The sequence below is a fragment of the Anomalospiza imberbis genome, chromosome 4 (genome assembly GCF_031753505.1).
Source record: "Anomalospiza imberbis isolate Cuckoo-Finch-1a 21T00152 chromosome 4, ASM3175350v1, whole genome shotgun sequence".
In the NCBI taxonomy this organism is placed as follows: domain Eukaryota; kingdom Metazoa; phylum Chordata; class Aves; order Passeriformes; family Viduidae; genus Anomalospiza; species Anomalospiza imberbis.
The window spans coordinates 52972070-52993228 of NC_089684.1; the positions used below are offsets into that span (position 1 = coordinate 52972070).

Consider the following 21159-nt stretch of genomic DNA (forward strand, 5'->3'; position numbering starts at 1 on the left):
TAAAAGCTTATTTTTAAATTTATAAAAACATTTAAAATTAAAAGAAAGACCCTACATTTTGAGCTGTTATTAGAAGAGGTAATTAACTTAATATGCTAATGCAAAAAGGGAAAATAAAAGAGATTTCTGAGCGTTTCTGAATGTTGTTTTTAGTATGTTATCATTAATGTATTAAAACATATACAAAAATGCATTAAAGGATCAGGAATATTTTCCTGCAGGTACTTAGAACCTAATAAATAATGAATGTGATGATTAACTACATGGGCAGAAGTACAGAGCATTACCAAGAAAAAAACTGCATAAAATCTGGCCTTTCAATAGATGTGCACTGTTGTTTTTAATACTTAAAAGCCCACTTGAACATACTCAGTTGTGTGTGAAGAGAAAACAAAAGAAGCAAGCGTGCTTGAATTAATATTATATTTTCAAATGAAACATTTAAATATTGCCAAGAGCAGTGAGGGTGTTTGGAAGGGCACCGGAGCGAGCCGAGCAGAGCGTGGCGATGTCCCTCAGCGCTGCTTGAGCAGCCACAGAGGTTTGTGCAGGTCTAGAGAGCTGAAGTACGACCACCACCAGGGCTTCTCACTGCCTGCTGCAGACCCTCCTCGAGCCTTGGGCTGCCCGTGCTGGGCGTGAGGGTCAAAAAGTTCCAGTGGGTCGTTAGGGTCGTAGGCGTCCTCCATGGAGCGCCGGAGGAGCTTGCTGGGCCAGGCCTCCGCGGGCCGCAGCACGAAATCCACTCGCCCAGCCTGCTTCATCCTGGTGGGGATGGTGACCCTCTTCATCACGCGGCTGTAGCCCGGCGCCTGGGCGCTGATGATGAACGTCCCTGGTGGCAGGAGCCGCCAGTAGTCGCCATCGGCAGCTTGGGAAAGGGACAGGCACAACAAAACTGAGCTCAGCTTTTCACCTCGCAGCCCCTGTAGTTGCACACACACCCGTGGGCACACAGATGGAACAAGCAGCTAAGGGGCGGGCCATGGAAGCAGCTCAGATTTTGGAAAATGTTTGAAGGCAAAGTTTAGATGACAAAAAGAGACTTTGCCCATGAAAACCTGGCCTTGGGAGCTAATGGGATAAAATTCACATACAAAGTGTCAGTACTTGCTGTTCGTTCCTGTATCACAGGGAAGAGATGCTTTCCTTCATGCTGCTTTTCCCAAGGGTACAAGGAATAACTCCCAAAGAAATTAATTTAGAACTATGTGAACCTTAAAAAAAATGAAATCAGAATCCAGGCTGCAATATATATACATACGTATATATATAGAATGTCTGAGGAGCTAAGAAATCCCTCTTTTTATTAAATTACATTCAATTCCTTTGCAGACATTCTCGCATGTAAGACTATGGAGTTGGAGCTGCAGCTGGTATAAATTGCCATTAGTGTAAAATGGGTGTAAATTTCCTCCAGCTGAAGGTTAGACCCTGCAGGCAAAAGCAGGGCGCTTTAAAACTGAAAAATTTATTCCTCATTTTATATTTCCTTTATTTTGAATGGCAAGTCTCTTAGCTCAGTTAGTGTTGTATTAATACTATTTTCTTATGGAATTTCTTAGTTATTTTTAATACAAAAATCAAAAAACTTTTTAACCATATGACATTTTTAACCCCACCTAACTCAGAGCAAATACTCTCTTTCCTGCAGTGTAAACATATTTTTATTTAATTCTTAGTCCTTTAAAGGTCCACTGCCAATGGGAAGCCATTGTCTGGGAAGAAGTTTGAAAAAGACCCTAATTCATGCCAGAGTCTCCCACCAGCCTCAATAATCTGCATCATCTCCACTATTGTATCCCCTCTAGTGCTAGTATTTTTGAAAGCTGGAAAACATCCACTACATTATAAGCCATTTTGGCTTTCCAAATTGATTCAACAATGATCATTAGACCAAAATGTAACCATTCATATCTTCTATTTTGCACTTCTATGGCCTACCCTATTCTCACTGAAATCAATAATAAAAAGAAAGCATTGATTTCAGTGACAGCCTAAGAGCTCGGAACTTTATGACTGTGAAAAGTAACAGTTGTATATGCCCCAATATGTGTTTATCAGTTGGTGACAGGTCTGAAGTGGACATAATTCAATATTCTAATAATAATTGTCCAAAAATTGCACATATTTATGTGTTTCCAGATGAACAGGAAAGGTTGTGGATCCTTCAATTTCTGCAATTATTCTATTTGTGAAAATCAGAGGCGATCCTACTGTACTACCTACAACATGTTTACAATAGCTCAACTAATTTATTCCATCAAGGCTCCACATCTCCACATGCTGAGTTACAGCCTCTGAGCAAAGCTGTTGCCATATTCCCCCAAACTCTGGCTTTGGTGAACAGCAGTGTTCCAGGTGAAATTTTTCACATCAACTCTAAGCCCAGAGACAGGATAGACTTAGCAGTCAGCTTAACATGTCTTTCTCTTGTTATTCTAGAAGGGAACCCCGACCCGAGCCTTCAGTTTTTCATTAATGTGTCATTTCTACCAAACATGACAATACTTTTGCAGGTTAAGCTCTCAGTACTTTCACTCTGCCCCGGGAAAAATCCCAAACTAAAAATATTACCTGTGGTGACATCATGCTGAATGCCCCTGACTGAAATACGAGCATTTTTTATTGGGTTGCCAAACTTATCGGACACAATTCCTTTTATCCCCCGATGAACCTGGCAAAGCAAAGCAGAGTTAGATGGGAGTCACTTCAATACCACCTCCTCATTGCAAGGAAACCTTTGTAGAGAGGAAACAATTGTCAAAAAGTTCAACCATTTAGAGGCTCTCAGGAGATAATGCCCCTTCAGATCACATTGCCTAATTAGGGAGGTCCAAGGGGACTGAGGGAAAGGGAAAATGGAACCAGAGCTTTTTTGGGATAGGTATGTAGCTCTGCATTGAGAGGCCCTTCTCTGTACTTATCATTGGCACCTCATGGTCTGACTACAGCATTTAAAGACTGTTTCTGAATGTCTGCCCTAGACACAGAACCACAAAGAAATGAAAAGTTAAGGCTTTCAAAACCAATCTGATGCTCTGAACACAATGAGAAGGCATCATTTCAGGTACTTGTGACTCATCATCACTCTGCTGCCTACACTTCACTGCCTGTCAGAATGTCATGACAGCAGTGCGTATGACAGCCATTTCCCCTTCTACAAGCACAGAACTGAGCTGCTTGAGCTGTTGAGAAATGTGCTTGGTGACAAACTAAAGAGCAATGTGAATTTTTTCATACAAGGAGGTGCACAAACAGCTATACTGGAAGTTCAATAAAATAAAACAAAACAGAAAAAAAGTTTCAAGTATTTAAACATTAAGCCTCTTAAGTTTCTCTTTTTACAGTGTTCTGAATTTAAAATATTTTGTATTGGGAAATGTATATGACCTTTTTAAGTGAAAAATAATTCCATTTTGATTTTTTTCTCTGAACAGCTATGACCAACTTGAGTTGTTCTTTACTTCCCCACCTCCTCTTTTTTCTTCCACTCACTTTCCCTTTCCCAGTACCCTTGTCACAAGAGAAGACTAGAAAAAAAAAAACCGCAAAGCATCAAACAATGGGAAAAACACATTTGCTTTTCTGTTGGAATATAAAGATGTTTAAAAATAACCATTAAAGTATCCAACTTTACAGTACTTGATAATAACAAAGTTTGAAAAAAAAGTCTAGTCTAGTGACAGCAGTTTTTAATTTAAAGGTGAGACTGTGTTGTCACTGCTCTTGTTAAGCAGCTGTTCCATACTGAGTTAAGCTATTCATTGGAAAGTTTTGGAGCAACTCAATATAAGGATTTGAAAACTATCCCTTATAGCGAAGCACTGCAATTTGCTTTGCAGCATGAACTTGGGGATTTATCATATGGATAGAGAGTAAATATGGTCAGAAGAGTCATCTCAGACTCAAATTCAATTTACAGTGTAGACTTACTCAAAGTAGTATGACCTCATCCAGCTTCAATACGAATTTTGCAATTATAACATGACAGGATAAAAATGACAAAACTGAAATTTCTTTCTCAATCTTGCTTTGGTTTGCTTTAGTAAATGTACTATTTTTCATTTTTCCTCAAATCGGTGTCACATGAGTTTGGCAGGGTGTTTTGATATTGCTTCTGATGGGGAGAAGAGATCAGTGTTTAGGAAAATTAATTCTACTTCTGTGTGTTGAGCCAAGTATATTTGTACACACACCAAACAGCCTGGTATATATCAGAATAAGAAAAGTTTGAATTGGTTATGGCAGACTTAATCCTTATCGTGGGTAATTCAGTCATCCTTATCTGTAAAGTTGTTTTGCTTACTGTCCTGCATTTACTCAAAAAGCTTTTCCAGCACAGACTTCTACAGTATCTCACACTGTAAAATCTTTACATCTTGAAGACTTCAGTTGTAATATATATGGATTTAACCCAGCTCCATTTGGATTCACTAAAACTCATTTTCATCAGACAGCTGTAAAACGAAATGAGTTTGGTGGTCTGTACTGTAGACTTTATTGAATGATCATACTTACCACAAGTAGCAAGAGGTTGCTTAGAAAGGCTATAAAAACACTCCTAACAATTTTAAATTACTGCATGCTCTATCAAAATAAGGCATGACAGAAAGCTAATCTACTAATGGCTGAGAGAAAGATGAGCAACTTCTGTTTCTGTGCTCACTTACTTATTGTCAGTGAGGTATTTGTTTTTGCTGAGCTTAAACTTATTATTAAAAATGACATTTAAGTGGCATGCTTTAATGCTCAGAGACATACAGCTCTTCCTTTAGAAGATTTGGCTTCAGGTATTTAACAACTACTTTCATGAAAAAATCAAGATGGAAAGTGTGTAAATGGCATTTCTAGCAAGATTTTAGCTGAATCTAAATTTCTTGCTGTGGGACAGTAGGGTTTGGGAAACAAACATGAAATACGGAAAGGAAAATTTCAGGAAGCTCTCTGGAGAGCAGATCTTGTTGCTTTAGTCTTCAAGAGGAAGGTTGATTCTTACTTTTCTGAATATTAAGGTTTTCTCTAGTGTTAAATTTTGGACAGTTGATGAATAATGCTGCCCAAAGTATTCACAGGTAATTCCCTTTCTCACTATTTTCTAGGCCTTTGCAGTCCTCAATCTCAATCCCTTCTACAGAATAGACAAAATACCACCTGTGTGTCCTGCCAGATAAACTGAGACACTGGGGCCCCTGGAGGAGTGTGGTGTTTGATTCAGCATCATCTCAAGAGCTAACCAGGAAAACGACAAAGAAATTAATTTTGACAACGAATGAAAAAGAAAAACAGAAAGCAAAAAGGTTTGTAAAAGCAGAGCAGTACCATTTCCATGTAATTCAGAAGGGCACCTTTGTTTTCATGCCAGATTGTAAACAGTTCTTCCTCCAAAGGAAACTTTTCACATCCTACCTCCACGGTAACTTCAAAGCAATTTGTGTGAAGGTAATTAAAATCTGCCATACCTACAGGTTTAAAAAGAAAGAGGAGAGCTCATGAACAGCCATGTAGCTTTTAAATGGAGCCTTGCTGCTGCAGTCATCTGAATGCTGTCCCCATGGGTGTGGGTTATTACACTGTAAAAAGTGCTTGCTAACATATAAAAAGTGTTCAACAAATTCAGAATTCTACAACTTGTTTCAACTATAAATTAACAAATGACAATGACACTTCTTTCAAGCAAAAGCACATAATTTTACATTATTATTCACCTGGCCAAGAAGTAGCAATAGAGCAATAAAGATTGGTTAATCACAGTAATTGTATAATGGGCTGTATCAGAGGTGATTGCCAAGGGTCACCAGAACAGAAATGACCTTTTGCCATTATTATGTTCAAAACTGTCTCTGTACAAAAGACACTGGATATAATTTTAGGAAGAATGTAAGCCAAAGAGATCTAAACCTAATTCTCACGCATGCCCCAAAGCAAATGTGTAGTTTCAACATAATTATTTGGGGATCCAGCTGAGTCCTGTTGGAAAAAATAACTGAAGCACTGTTGAAAATTTATGAACACTGATATTTTATCCATTCCAGTATTGAAGGAATTCTAAGGAAAACAAAATACTATTATTGGGGAAATCAAATTAACAATGGAAGCACAAATGAATTGGATGTTTGTCTCTGTTGTAGCTCTCCCTGAAAAAAGAATTTATTTAAACAGATGAGAAAGCAGCACATGCATTGTCTACAAGATGGATTCAGACTCATGAGGCTAAGGAATGAGAGCATAGCATTAAGCATTTATTTCTATATGTCAGATTTGAAAATAAAAAAATATTATATTACATGATATAACAAATTTGACCCTTACATAACTTGTTAATTTTCCTCAAGTCCCATTGGGGTTGAATGCATCCCATGTTATCTGCATAAAAACATTACCAACATAGATTTTACTACTTAAATCCCCCACAAATTATCTTTTGCATGGGTAGGACCTTAACCAAACTGAAATGAATAAAATCATTTTATTCAAACCCTGGTGTCTTATAAAGGTCACATAGAGGTTTTACCTCACTTGATATGATGGTAAAGTGGTTTTACCTCCAGTGAAGCTGTACCACTCAGCACCATTAATAATACCTCCACGTTTCACAAAATTCCCACCACAGCGAAGTTCAGACCGGTCCGAGATGACGGGATGTGCATCTGCATAGGCTTTAGCCAGCATTTTGAACACCTGTAACAGACATGATTGGAATATGTTTGCTTTTACAAACTGAAAATTTTGCTTTTGTTGTTATTAACTATTGCTGTTGTGAGTCCAGACAATGAGCCACCCGGTGTCCTCAAGACTGAAGCAGGTGATGAACTGCTCTAAAAGGAAGTTTCGTTTGTCACTAAGAAATTTTGGTTTGTCTTCTTCTCTAGGGCTCTTCTCTGCAATCCAATATATTTATCCAGGGAAAACATATTAAATGCCAGTAGATTTTTTGATACTTGGCCTCAATCTACCACATGGGGCAGGAGTACAGGACATTTTTGATTGTACTTCAAATCACAGGTTTTAAAGTTGAAATTTAGGCCTCCCTTAGGTTTTGTTCTAGCTTTTGGTATTTTTTACCCTTCAGCCCAACTAAATCTTCACACTGAATGCTGTTTAAAATAGTCAGTGCCAATCTGCTTTGCACTTATCAGTCACACAGGAAAACCTGCCAGTTTGATCTCAGACAGAGCTCCTTCTGTGTGGGGCAGAAACCATTCCAAAAAGTGAAGGATAGGACATGATGATGTAGGATGTCACCACTGATTTCCAAAGAGTGTTGACACTGATGAAGAGCAGAGCAGTCACCATGCAGAAAGGAACAGTGGCAGAACATGTAGTGAAGACAGAAGAAAGAGCAGTTATCTGAAGAAACCATTTATTTGAATCATGTTCCTGCCCTCTTCTCCAATGGTTTTTCCAACCTCGTAGAAAAATCCTCCCTCTCCTTTTTGGCTATTTGGACCTCATCTGCTAAGGCAAGATTCTCAGATTTCAACATTGAAATCACAGCAGTTATCAGATGCTACTTGATGCTACTATTCATCATCATGAGTTTCATTCCATATCGCTTAAGACAATGTGTGAAAGAAGTTTGGCAGCTAAAATCCTAGTTTTAGAAGTGATCCTAAAGCTTTATCCTAGTGCTGTCATCAAGACCCAAATGACCAAGCACACAACATTGATTGATATGTGTGATTGTTTCTAATAATCACATGGCTGAGCCAATTATGGGGTCACGTAGGTGAGCAAGGAAAAGGGGAAAGAGAGTTTAATGTAAGTGTAAAGATACTTTACTAAAATACTTCTGATGACCAGAAACTAAAAATTAAGACTCAATATAAAATGCTTTTGCAACTCCCTTAAGTTTCTATGTGTCTAAATAGGTGTTAATTAAATATGTTAAGAACTTTTATTGCCAATAGTTCAGTGCCAGGCTCAATATCTTTAATTTCTACAGGAATTTGGGTCCCAGTTCTGAAAGTTCCATGGAAGGTATTTGATATAAAGTTTAGAAGGTGCCTATGTGAGTTAGGAGTATGATCCTCACCTTTTACAAAGACATCTGCAGATGTCCTATTTCCAGTGACCAAGCCTCCTCTTGTTTCACACCAAGAGGCATAAGGCTTTTGCTTGGCCAATAGTTCAACTGAAAGAAGGCCAGTGGTAATGAGAAGAGGATAAAAAAGTTCCTGGATAACAATACATTTGTTATCACTTAGAAGCTAATGTATGACCAGTCATGGACCTCAAGGAAACTTAGATTTTTAGGTATAATATAGAGGAACAAAAATGGGAAAACCAGAGGAATCCTTGTGACTTTGGTAATGTGAGGTTTCACTCAGTAAAGTGAGGTCAGTGCTGTTACCTCAGCGAGCACTTTTACCCCACTGACCATCACACGCTGCATTTTTCAGGGGGAGGGAAGGGAGTGTTTCAGCTCACCAAAGGGAGTGAACTTGGTGTGGACCTTTCTGCTCTGGTGAGCAGAGTCATCAATTCAGTTTCTTGTTAAAAAAAAAAGTGTTAAAACATCCATCTCCACAAACCCCGAAATATGGGAAAGTTTTTAGGTGGGCTGAATCAGATGCAAAAATGTGCGTGTAAGGACATGGTCCAGCTTTGAGACTCCTTGCTTTCAGCCAGTACTGCCCCAGGTTGTGGTGCAGGCCAAAAAGAGACTTGAAATCTGCAGAGTCTTGGAGCAGAGGAGAGGATCCTTGTGCTTCCATGCATGCACCATGACAGACATGAGGAGGTGGAAGCACAGATGCATTTTCAAATGGGGAAACATGGCTTGAATATATTTCTCAAAATTTGATTTTTTAATATCTGGCTATCATCTGCTCTGCAGCATTTCACCCTGATCTGCAAATTTCCCCTTGCAGAGCAAATGTAGCAGGTCAGCATTCAGAACAATGGTTATAGCCAATGCATGGCTGATAACCAAACTGCTGTATTTTGGGATGCAGCTTTCCTGACAGCAGCAGCTGTAGATCACATTACTTAAATGCAGGTCTCTTCACTGGTGCAGGTTTTACATATTTCTGTGAAATTCAAGTGATACTGACAGGGCTGTTAAGGTTCCTGTGCTGAATAATTTGAAAAATCAGTTTTCCACGGAAGACATCCCCTGCATGTTCTAAACATTCAGATTTGTAGCCAAATTCCCAGACTTTGCAGTCACTCACTATGCAGCAGTCACCTGTATAGGGTTCCCTGTCTCACTGTGTTGCAAGCCAGGAGTGCCATTACGGTTTGTCCAGCTGTGCACTACACTGGGAAGGAGCCTTTTCTCTGTGTGGCTGCATCTTTTCAACTCAAAATACACGTGCTGTCCTGGAGTGGAAATGATGGAAGTACTGCTGTACTTCCATTCCAGGGGTGAACTGCTTGATAAAGCACACATGGCAATATTCCTTCACCACCTATGCATAAGATAGACTTAGACCAGGCAGTGGGATGTAAAAGCACAATTTTCTGATTTCCCCCAGCCCTCAGCAAGAGGTTCTGCAGCTTGCATTAGCACCCACCAGATATTTCTTACACAGGCTTGTTGCTGTGCAGTGCCTGGTTAATTTTGCTGCTAAATAATTTTCATACACACATAGTGAGCAGGCATTGTACGGCTCAGAAGAAATGGATTGATACAGAAAATGTTTAACAGTCATATATCTTTAAATATTTAATATGTGTTAGTGAGAACTGTCATTTTCGAAGAAGTCAGCCTAGAGATATGCTCAATGATAAAGGATGCTTCAAGTCAAAGATCAACTTCTGACTATTTTCAACTGTTCTTTGTTTATATAAAGAACCACTTTTCTTAGGAGGCCACAGACATTTTTAGCACTCACTAGAAGGCTGAAAAGCTAGCTGTTCTCCTGGTGGTCATGTCGGCAATGAATACTAGATTCAGGAAACCAAAGGGAAATAGGAAAGATGGCAAAAAATTTCACAGAAGATTTACAGTGAGTCCCAAACGAGGAACTTTCCAGGGACAAGAAGGGGGAACCAATCCCATTCATCTGACTTGGAATAAGTGTTACAAGGCTGCCACCATATGGCAACAAATCTTTTTCCCCCCCCACTCCTTATGGATTCCATGGGAAAATAACACTGCTGGTCAGGCATGTTCCTTTTCTTCTGGAAACCACTGGTAAAAGTATCACAGCCTACTCCCTTTAAAAATTAAAACCTGGACTTTCTGTGCTTTATGAAACTTTATTTGGCCTCACAAAAGATAGGTAAATCTTTCCAGACCAAGCTTATAGAGTGTAAACAATCCTACATTTTAAAGTACATTAAGCAAGTGAATAAATCAGAGTCACATATTCTGTGTTGGAAGGAATCCACAAAGATCATCAAGTCCAAGTCTTAAGTGAAAGGCCTCTGTGGGGATTGAGCACTTGACCTTGGAATGATTAGCATCAGCTCTACCCAAATGAGCTGATATAATGTTATATATATGTACATAGACTTGCATTATGTATATAAACATGTCATTTAATACATACATGCATACATATACACACATGTACATGATCTAAATTAATCACAGTTTGCTATTTATTAAATGTTTCCATAGTTCTACAAACTGAACCAACATCCTAACCCTGCAAAAGCAATATTACCTTCTCATCAGGTGTAGGGGAGAACATTTTTTCTTCCATAGGATGCCTTGAATAGTCATATGGATAGGTCACAACCAGCTCTCCCCCATGGAGGCTGGCAGAGAGCACAAATGGGATAGACCTCAACCACTTCATGACTGCTTTTGTCTCAGGGGCCACCTGAAATCCAGGAGAAAAAAAAATAGCTGTGACTAGCCATGCAACTGCAAAGGGATTTGATCCTGTACAGGATGAAGCCCAATGGAGAAAAGACTGTGTCAAAAAGAGAATGTTGAAGCTCTTTGGCTCTTCCAGTCCAAAAGTTACTGGGGAAGAAAATCCGTTTTCTCCAGGGAATCGATGATACACATTGTTCACTGTGGAAAAACTGGAACAAAAAAGGAAAGAGAACATTTGACAGAAAAAGAAACTTTTCATTACAGTGACATTTTCAGATGATGATGGCAGTACTTTAGGCTGGAAAACTTGTGGCATTTTATCATTTCTTACCTAACTCCCTATCTAATCTCTTTTCTGAATCAGCAGGATTGATTTTGAATGGATAAAGTGGAACAGGGGGATAAATTTGCAATTCTCATCCCCCTTGTTGAAAATGCATTTGCTATCCTTAGGTGCAGGTTAATCTGTAAATAAATGAAAACTAATGTGTATAAAGCACAGCAATGCCCGAGGTTTGCCTGCAGTGAACCGTGGCAGATAAGTCACCAAATTTAGGGGTTTTTGACAGTCCCTCCTCAGTAACAGCAGCCAAGGGAGAGGGCAGCAGACTCCAACAGATGTTCAGTCACCCGGCATGCAGGAGGCTCCTTCACCCCGTTTCTGAGGAGTAATTTCTGGGACCTGCTCCTGTGTTAGTTCATTCTTAGGGATAATAGTGGCATCTGGTGGCCGGTCCCTGCAAGCCCAGACTCACGCCAGTGCCCCCGGAGAGTTGAGGTTCCTTTCCTTGTAGCTGGGGGAAGGAAAACCTGAGGAGGGCAGAGGCTGCTCATCTGGACTCTGCACCACGTAGATCTGCAGGTTTTCTAAAAATGAGAAATACCTGTTATGATGAACTTAGTGAAGCATCTATTTAGGGCTGCTTTAGGATTGCTTATCACCCTTTGCTTTGACTCAGCTGTCAGAAAACCAGGCAGCCAGGGCTCCAGAGCACTAGTGACTAACAGTGTGCAGGGAAAAAAAAATCCAGAACAAGAAAAAAACTACCAAACCAACCAAATAAAGCCCCTAAAGACCTATCTATTTGTGTTTCAACAATAGTAATTCCTGTTTTCTTTGGATCAGTCCCTAATCTGCTATTGTTAAAAATAACCTTTGGGGATCTACAAACGCAGGAGTGGAGCAGAGAAAAACACTGTGAAGGTGCCCTATGCATGTATTATAGCTCCATCTGAGGCAGAAAGCCAAGGAAAAAGCCATGTCTAAACACAGTTTTACCTGGAATGATTTAAGAAAATATTGCCCTGTCTGATCCTGACCTAAGCAGGAGACTGCCTCCCTATAGATGCCATAGTTTTTAAATTAGTCCTTCTAGTGTTTGGGTTTCATTAAAATGCCCTTCTGTAGCTATTGAGATAAATGCTACTCTATAGCTTTCAACTTTGGAATTTTAAAGAGGCAGCTTAAAAAATAGGATGCAACAGCTGATCAACTAAGGAACACAGAATGAATGCACTTTGCACACCAGAAGCCTAAGCAAAGTTTTTTTACATAATAGGGGAGATTAAACACAGAGTTGCTAGGAAGGGCATGGCATGAAAAAAAAAATTAAAAAGGCAGATAAAGGCATTCCAAAAGGAAAAGACTTCTTGCAGTCTCACACACCCACTCACACAATGCAGAAGTGGGAGAAGAAAGCAGCCCCCAGGCTTCCTGACAAGAAACATGGCAGTGTCCAAAGAATGCTATCTGCACCAAAGTATTTGTTTTTCTGGCCTTTGTACGGTGCCCAGGGATGATCTGATCATGGTCTTTATTCCAGTAGTACTTTGGACTGAACCAGCCACTTCCACCTGAACAATGGAAGTTCATCCTTTGAGCCCATCTCTTGTGAAGAGAAAACCCCAGAGGGCTTGTAAGGAGCTGTCAGAGTCACTGCCTGCCCCATGGATTGGACAGTTTGGGAGTTTCTGTCAAAACTGGGGTGGTTGAGCCCCTGGAACAAGCTCACACCTTCCAAGTCCATAGCACCAGCCCTTCTGAGGAGGTTGCTGCCCCAAAATGCCATCAGCTACCTGCCTGCTGCAGCTGCCCCAGCTCCTGCTGCCCAGCCAGAGAGGCCATGCCTGACACAGCATCAGCCCTGCTTTCAAACAGCAACCTTGGGCCTTGATAAGATTTTTAAGTTGCTTCTGCAATTCAGTGGACAAGAGTAAAATGAAGTTTTATTTGAGAGCTCCTGATTAGTCTTCATCCTCGTCAGCCAACTGGCTAAGCAGATACCTGCATAAGCCCCAAAACGGTGCTGTCTCACAGAGCCAGTGTCTTACTGAAGTGAGTGTTGGGAAAAAACAGGAGTTTCAATGTTGCTATTTTTATCCTAATAACATTTCAGTGACATAAAATGAGCATATTCTGGTTCAGCTCCACCAGAAGATAGCAGATGTTATCTGTGCCACTCTGGCTTTTGACTTTTCCTTTAATGTGAGTTTTGTAGAGTTTAATTTTTTTTCACCAGGGATTTTACTTTTAACTAAGATGAGATCAATTTTAAAGTATCTATCTCACAAGAACAATTCAGAGCACAACTAGAAAACAGGGAAATTATTTCTGCGTGAGTACGAAGAACGGCCACTACCCTTTTTAAACCTGAATCTCATTTCTTCAATTATACTGCAATTAGTCACTGTCTCCATGGCTTTCAAAGATTTTTTTTCTCCCTTTAAAAAGCAGCCAGACTAATTTTCTTAAAGAGTATGCCAGCCTTCACTGGCATAAGCTTCCAAATTCTGTTTGAACCTAGACAATTTAACTATATTTCACATGTAGCCTGAGGTCTGTCTGTCTGCACCCTCAGACCACTTATTACAATAATTCATAAAAGTGGGGAATAAAACACTCTGAATGAAGCCAGGCTTTAGGGGAGCAAGAACTCTGGCTGAGAGGTCGCTTTCTGCTTCCTAATCTTTTTACAATGCCCTGCAGCACTCAGGTAATTACCTTAATAAGGCAGGTAACAAACACTGCTAAGTAAATGAAAGGGGAGAAGCTGGTGTTGAAACATTCAACCTAATGCTCCTGCATGCTCAAAGCACCACTGTAAGAGCCATGGGCTCATCTGCCTGACAAAACTGAAGGTCATTAAGGGACAGCTGATTTGGCAGTCCCATGGTACCATCAGCAGAGGAGACACAAGGCTGTGAGACCACTTACTGCCAGGTTTGTGAATCACAGGAAAGTACAGTCAGCAAGGGGATTTTGTGGTGCCACTAAGGCCACAGGCCTGGTTCCCTCATATGCTCTGTAAAGCATATGGATTTGGAGATGTTTTGAGTGTTGTTTATGTGAGGACCAGCACTGGGGCCAGGAAAGCACCTAGAAGTTCCCTGGTGCTCTGAGGAGTACCTTGGATGGTCATCTTATTTTTTCTTTAAAAACAAGAAAAGGTTTGCAGGAGAAGTGATGCATTTGTAACCCCAGGTCCACATCCACTGAGGCAGAGTTCAGGTGGGGGAGTAGTTGTGTGCCAAGGTTCTCTGGCTCCTTGTCTGTGACAGATAACCCAGGGTGATGCTGCACCTGGGGCAGAGTTGTGGTGGTAGCTGTGAGAGCAATGTTGGGCTGTCTCCGCCCGTCCCTCTCTAAGCTGCTGATGTTACAGTATTTAAGAAAGCTAAATACAGGGTTGTAAAGATAGCTTCTGCGAGTGGCTGCCTGCTACTACCATCTCTCTCACAGGTCAGCAGAAGAACCAGGGCAGAAGCAGGACTTGAAGAGGGAGGAGGTTAGAGCCAGGAAATCCAGAGTTACAGGAACTCTGGGCTGGCCAGTGTGAGACAAGCTCACTGTTTGTACCGGGCACTGGCAAAAAATGGGGGTCAAAGACATATTTGTCCTTCTTCAGTATTTCCTGGGTCCTCAACCTCTGGACACAGAGAGAGAGGGAGCACATGGCTGAAGCAAGATCTCCATCCTTTCCTTCCCATGTTGGAGCAGGGGAAGGGTCTGAGGAGCCCTTCCCTTCAGGTGGAAGGAGCACCATAGATAACGTGGGATGAACTGACCACAGCCCCCATCCCCAGTCCCTCTCCACCACCCTGGGGAAGAAGGTATAGAATTCAGGTGCAAAATTAAGCCTGGGAAGAAGGAAGAGGTGGGGGGGAAAGTGTTTTTATGATTTCTCATTACTCTGATTCAATTCATAATAAAATAGATGTAAATAATTTTCCTCAAGTCAAGTCTGTTTTGCTTCTGATGTTAATTAGTGACCAATCTCTCCCTGTCTTTATCTCAACCCATGAGCTTTTAGTTATATTTTCTGTTCCCTGTCCAGCTGAGGAGGGGAGTGATAGAGTGGCTTTGGTGGGCATCTGTCATCCAATTCACTACAGAGGTGAATCCAAATCTCTCTGACTTTTCTCCTAAAATCTTTTTTTTTCCCTCCCAGCTATTTTCATTTGGCCTCAAGGTCTTTTCCATAGCTCTCAACCCTTCTTTACAATCTGAGGCTCTGAACTCCACTTGCATTTACCAGCCTGCTGTTATCTGTTATTATTCAGTCAAAAGTAAAAAACTTTTAAGCTTATGACCTTATAACCCTGCAGAAAGTCAATGCCAAAAGATGGGATCTATGATTACATGCAAAAATAGAATAAACTACTTGAGCTTAATTATGGCAGAAATTAGTGGTCTAATACACTGTGCATTACTGAGCCTCTTACAACCTTGGGTCTTCATATGCACATTATCCTGAGGAAGTGAGGTGCTTTTATCTAGATTTTACTACTGTTAAATGGGGTACCAGAACACTGAGGCAGCATCAGGGATGCCTTTGAGATTTAGACCTGGCTTTACATAAGACTACCTGCAGCAGAGTAGGAACCTGAAGTATGATCTCTCAAATCTTCTGCTAACACCAGATGAAACAATCCTGTTCCCCACCTGTCTGAGGCTTTGTGCCAGCAATAAATATTGAATCAGAATATAATTATTTTAAAAGTAGAAGAAAAGCAGAGCTCCCAATAACTGAACTACTGATTTAGCTTCCTGTGATTCTTCTTTCAAGGGCAGCTAAGGTCCACTTAGAGTTGTGCTGGTGGCTGCTGGTCTGCCAGCAACACAGGTAGGGCTGAGCTTTGCATTCCTGACATAACATCATATAGAGCTTAGTGATGATGAGTGTGAGGCCCTGTAGTGCTGCCTCCATCCTGCTCTCACCCCACAGCAGCAACTTTCCCTCCCAGCACCTCTGCAGTTCAACTGGCTGTTTCTACTGCTCTATATAGTTACAGTAATTTAAAAACATCCTCTCTTAATGGAAGATGACACCACACAGCTTTACATGCAGCCTTTGTACATTTTCTTATTGCATCAGACCTGTGCAGGGCTTGGTGCAATGACAACCAAATCCATAAAGGCTTTAACAGGCACCACAGCTTAAAGCATTAACGAGGAATTATCACACACTTGTGACCCCCTCGTAACAGTCATTATTCTTAATCTAAACCAGCAAAGTTCAAACTGTCCACAAATTTTCCAAATGATTTGTGACACCTGCCTCTTTGGCCAGACCTACACCATGATTTTCATGCCAATTCTGAGCCTGTCCACTTCAGTCCTACTTATAAAATCTTATTATAAGCAAATAACTTCAGAACAAGCAATCTCAGTCTCTTAACTCCTGAGCTGCTCTGTAGTATAAATGACTTATAAAATGTGTAATTCATACCTTACCCCACCAGTAGGACTGTGGAATGGGGATGTGGTCCAGACGGGCCCCACGAATCCCAGCTCTTCTGTATGCCTCAGATGTCAAATCTGGGAAATTTCTGTTCAGGTCCAAGTTCTGAGCTGTCTGTCGTCCGATGACCCATCCATTGTAACCAGCCCCCTGTTTTGTCACACAGAAGCCATTTCAGAATAGCTCCCTGTCTCAAAATAGCACTTTGTGGAAATTGATTAATCAAAGGGAAGTTTTAAAAGAAGTAAACTGAAAATATCTGTACTGTTAAAAAACCCACGCTTATTAATTAATCACATTTTGTCCCCATGAATATTAATGCACAAACTAGCATTCAGGAAGTGTTTCACTCACCAGTGATGTGACTCATGAGAGGAACACAGGAGCCTCTTGCTCAGAGCAGCATGCAGAGTGGGTTAGAAGAGAAAAAGAAAATACAGCTGATGCCCCAAGACAGGATGAGGCAGAGTACAATAACCCCCAGACTCATACAACAGACAGAGCTCACCACATGAGCAGAAACAGAGAAAAGTCTGGTTTCACATTAGCGGTGGCAGAGAAAACAGAGGGGGAAAAAAGAATGTCAGGTAACAAATAACAGACTGCTAGTTTTCACAGGTCTCCATCTGACATGAGTTGATCTCTGAAAACTGCCATCCATGATGAAACTTTGACAGTACAGACACTATTCACATTGCATTATGCCTACAGTTTTAAAAGAGGGGGAACATCAGCATGTTATTAAACTGCATCTCCTTATAAAACAATGAGAGTCATTATAGTGAGTCAGGCATTTTGTTCTAGAACTGATAGCAGAGAGTGCTAAGTGTGTGAAAAAGTAACAGTCATTCCCACATCATCACATGCAGGCAGCAAAACTGACAAATATGGCTATGATTTCCTCTTAGTTCTGTTCACATCATCTTTGGAAAGCAATGCACCACCACACCTACTTGGGATTCTGGCAGTCAATTATTAGTGTTCCCCCCTTTATATGACACTCCCCTGCCAGTTTGTTCTTTCCCATGGAGAATTATAGAAACATGAAGGCTTGAACATCTCCTTATAATAAAACTTTTACCTCTTCTGCAGCCAGTTCATACCCATCAGGATTGAGTGAAGGCAGGAGATGAATTCTGGTGTTGTTGATCAAGGTCTGGATGCGAGGGTTCCCAAGAAGATATTCTGAACACAGATACTGTGCGAGGTATATCAGCAGTTCCTTCCCCACAACTTCATTTCCGTGCATGTTGCCAATGTACTTAAATTCTGGCTTGACTGTGGAATGTAAAATAATGAGATGCTTTAATTTGATTATACCTGAGTGACTTCCAAAATCAGACTAACACAAGTTACTTACTGATGAGTCAAAGTCGAACAAAACACAACCCTGGCACTCTGACCTACCTTGGGGGGCTTCAATGCCTGATTTTGTCACAGATCCTAGAAACCACCAGCAGATATGTAATATATTACCCCTTAATTTGGAAAAGAAGTTGGGTTATGCATAAAAAGGGGCTTTCAGGCTAAATAGCCCTGGAATAAGCCTATTAGAAACACACAACCTTGCAATTCCCTGTAGTTATTCTCTCAATTTCCATCCTTCTTACAGACTAATGGAAAGTAGAAAATAGGTGCACTTTGGAGACACCCTTTCCTGTCTACCCCTTCATCTTTGCCTTTGATCCTGGCCAGCCTGGAGCACTAGATACTGGAGGAAGCCTGGCACAGAGCTATTATGCCACTTGCTCAAGCTGGCAAAATCTCCAGCTCTGGAGCTATTTCTACCTCCTTTTATGCTGTCCCAAGCAGCATGAAGCAATAGATTTAGAGAAAAAATGCTAGGAAATGTGTTAAACTACCATCTTTTATCATGCCATATCACAGTTTTCACTTAAAAGCCTGATTCATAGGCTTTGTGTTTTCCTGGCAAATGGAGTACAAGCTTAAAAAGACACCTGCAACTTATTATCTTTGAAAAAGAGACAAAGGGTGATAGGCCAGGAAAATGTAACATAGATCTTTGCTCAGTTAATGACATCTACTGGGACCTGATTAAATTTAAAGGCACCTCAAAATACCTCTAGATCATACAAGGCAGCACAGCTGAGAGTAAACAAAGTGACCAGTCTTTGCTGTCCTCTCTGAGTCCCCTCTGTGTTCAGCACAGTACACAGAGGACACAGCAGCCTGACCTGAGATCATAATCTCAGTAAAGTATTAGGTCAGATGTAGTTCAGTTCTGCCACACTGCTGAGACTGTGCTGATGTTGGAGCTCTTCTGATGAGAAGCAATCTGAGGCTCTCAGCAATGGCCATAGCAATCCACCATATCTAGACAAGTATAATTTTTGACCTGGGAGCTAGTAACTGGAAAACAATACCTAATACTGCCCTAGAAAGTTATCTGCTTTGTGAAGAATTCAAAACACTTACAAATCTGGTCCTTGCTGTCTTAATGATGAAACTACAAAATAGGGATTTGTAGTGTTCCCCTCTGCAGAAAATCTGTGAGGACTCATCCTAATGCATATATTAGTACCTATATATAGTATAATAACATCTGTTCAGGGGCTATGATAACATAAATTCCTGGTATCACCCACCTGTTACTCTGACATGAATAGCACTGACACGAATCTGTTCAGGAGGATTGTTTTCTGTGAGGAATCATCCTTATTTAGTGTCAATGTCCTTCTCTATCTGAGGCCTCCTCAGAACACTTGTGTATTTTAGGATGTGAAGGACAGTAAGGAAGTGGCAGATGATAGGGAGAGCAAGTCACTAACAGAAATGTATCCCAAATTTGTCCATTGGGCACAAATAAATAACAGAGGTATCACTGCAACCAAATACACAAAGTGATACAAGGAACAGCATTACCAAGCATGGTCATGCACAGAGCCCATAACAGTGAATTGAAATTCACTGTTTCAATTGCTGCTGGGTTGTAATTGCTACAAGGAATCATCAATTATCACTGCAAATCAGGAACAAAAGAGAGGAGAAATGTTTTGGAGCCACTGCTTTTTATAGTTTGAGAGATGTCCCAGTACAAGGGCCTGTTTTCACTTGGATAATCTGGTCTCTCCTGAAGCAGCTTGATCAGCACTGATAAAACTCACGCAGTTCATGGTGTCCGGGCTTGGTTGAAAACTCAATCACAAAAAGATCCTTCCCTTCAAAACTGCGGCCTATGCTGTAAGTTGTGGCAATGTGGGAGCACTTTGAAGCAGTCTTCTTCAGCGTGCTCACCATTTGGGAATATGAATGGTGTTTGAACTGAATAAAAGTTGCTGGCAAGTCTGAAGGCAAATCTTCCTCAGCATCTACTTCTCCTGTAATGAAAAGTCGTAACAGTGTTTAAAACCATAGTGCTCACAGGATTGTATGAAAACCTGCACTTTTTTTCTCTTTATAAGTAGAAGAATTATAGGAAATAAAGCTGCAATCAAAACCGTAAATGTATGTAGTACATCCTGCACTTTATTGTGAAATGTTTTTTTTAAAAATCCTACTAATGCATATGCACACTAACAAATATTTGTGCAATCTCCAGTTAAATTTGACCTTTGACATGCTAGCTCATTTCAGTAACAAACTGTACAGATTTTTCCCTTTAAATTTGGTGAACCATTTTTTATGATCTGTCTTCAGCTATCTGGATCTTCATCCAAACAAAAATCTGTGACAATCATTAATGACAATATTTTAATGAGCTGTTAAGCTTGACAGGCAGTGAAAGATTTATAAGTGCACAAAAGTTTCAGTTTTTAAATAAAATATTTCAAATATATAGACAGCTATCACACAGGACAGGGCTTATCTAAATGCATCCAAATATCTTGCTCTGAGCTGCCTGTCTTGATGCTCTTTTTTAATGAGGGGGAGAAATAGATACTTCTTGAGCACAGTTTAATTAAGTCTTTAAAATAGGTTGAACAAAATTAATGACACATTACAGGTCTCTACAAAGACAACAGGCTGAGTTGACAAAGGAAGAGGTTTTATGCCATGGATAAGTCAAGCTGAGTGAGATGAGACCCTCACCATGCAGACAAAGTGCGCCAGTAGAGCGACCTTCCTTCCTTCCTTCCTTCCCTCCTTCCCTCCTTCCCTCCTTCCTCCCTCCCTCCCTTCCTCCCTTCCTCCCTCCCTTCCCTCCCTTCCCTCCTTCCCTCCCTCACCTCTCAGCTTTGCCAGCGGGTCGAAGCACCCCTCTTCCTCCCCAGCGAAGAAGCGGTCACAGTCTAAGAAGTAGGGCCAGGCCATGTCTATTGCATCAAAGGCAGGGAGGCAATTCTTTTTGAGGTTTTCACAGACGTGCCTGCAGGGCTTTATGACTTTGTCCCTTTCACACTGTGGGGCCAGCACTGAGCAGCCCAGGAGCCTCAGGTCAGGGTTGCATTCCCCCTGGAGCAAGTTGTGCAGCACACTGATGAGCAGGTACTCGGAGCTGTACTCAATCACTTCTCTAGACTTCTGATCCAGAAAGTTAGGATACACCATTTGAGTATAGGCAACATCAGTACAAGAACTCAGGGCAATGTCCACGCATTTTGCTATGAAAAGGAGATGAACATAGGAAAAATAACTTTCTTTGCTGATACTCTGAATAGACAAAGAGAACATAACAAATACCAT

At 40.8% G+C, this 21159-nt stretch overlaps 1 protein-coding gene across 1 annotated transcript in view; it reads right to left on the reverse strand.

Annotated features, from left to right (window-relative positions):
• Positions 1-406: 406 nt before the first annotated feature.
• Positions 407-21159, reverse strand: part of CPZ (carboxypeptidase Z) — a 33867-nt gene continuing 13114 nt past the window's right edge. Inside the window, exons 3-11 of the mRNA XM_068188580.1 lie at positions 20703-21077; positions 19641-19853; positions 17597-17793; positions 16504-16665; positions 10617-10775; positions 6546-6681; positions 5323-5462; positions 2578-2677; positions 407-871 (exon numbers count right to left, since the gene is read on the reverse strand). Coding sequence (XP_068044681.1) covers positions 516-871; positions 2578-2677; positions 5323-5462; positions 6546-6681; positions 10617-10775; positions 16504-16665; positions 17597-17793; positions 19641-19853; positions 20703-21077 — 1838 coding nt within the window. The 3' untranslated portion in view covers positions 407-515. The remainder of the gene's footprint in view (positions 872-2577; positions 2678-5322; positions 5463-6545; positions 6682-10616; positions 10776-16503; positions 16666-17596; positions 17794-19640; positions 19854-20702; positions 21078-21159) is intronic.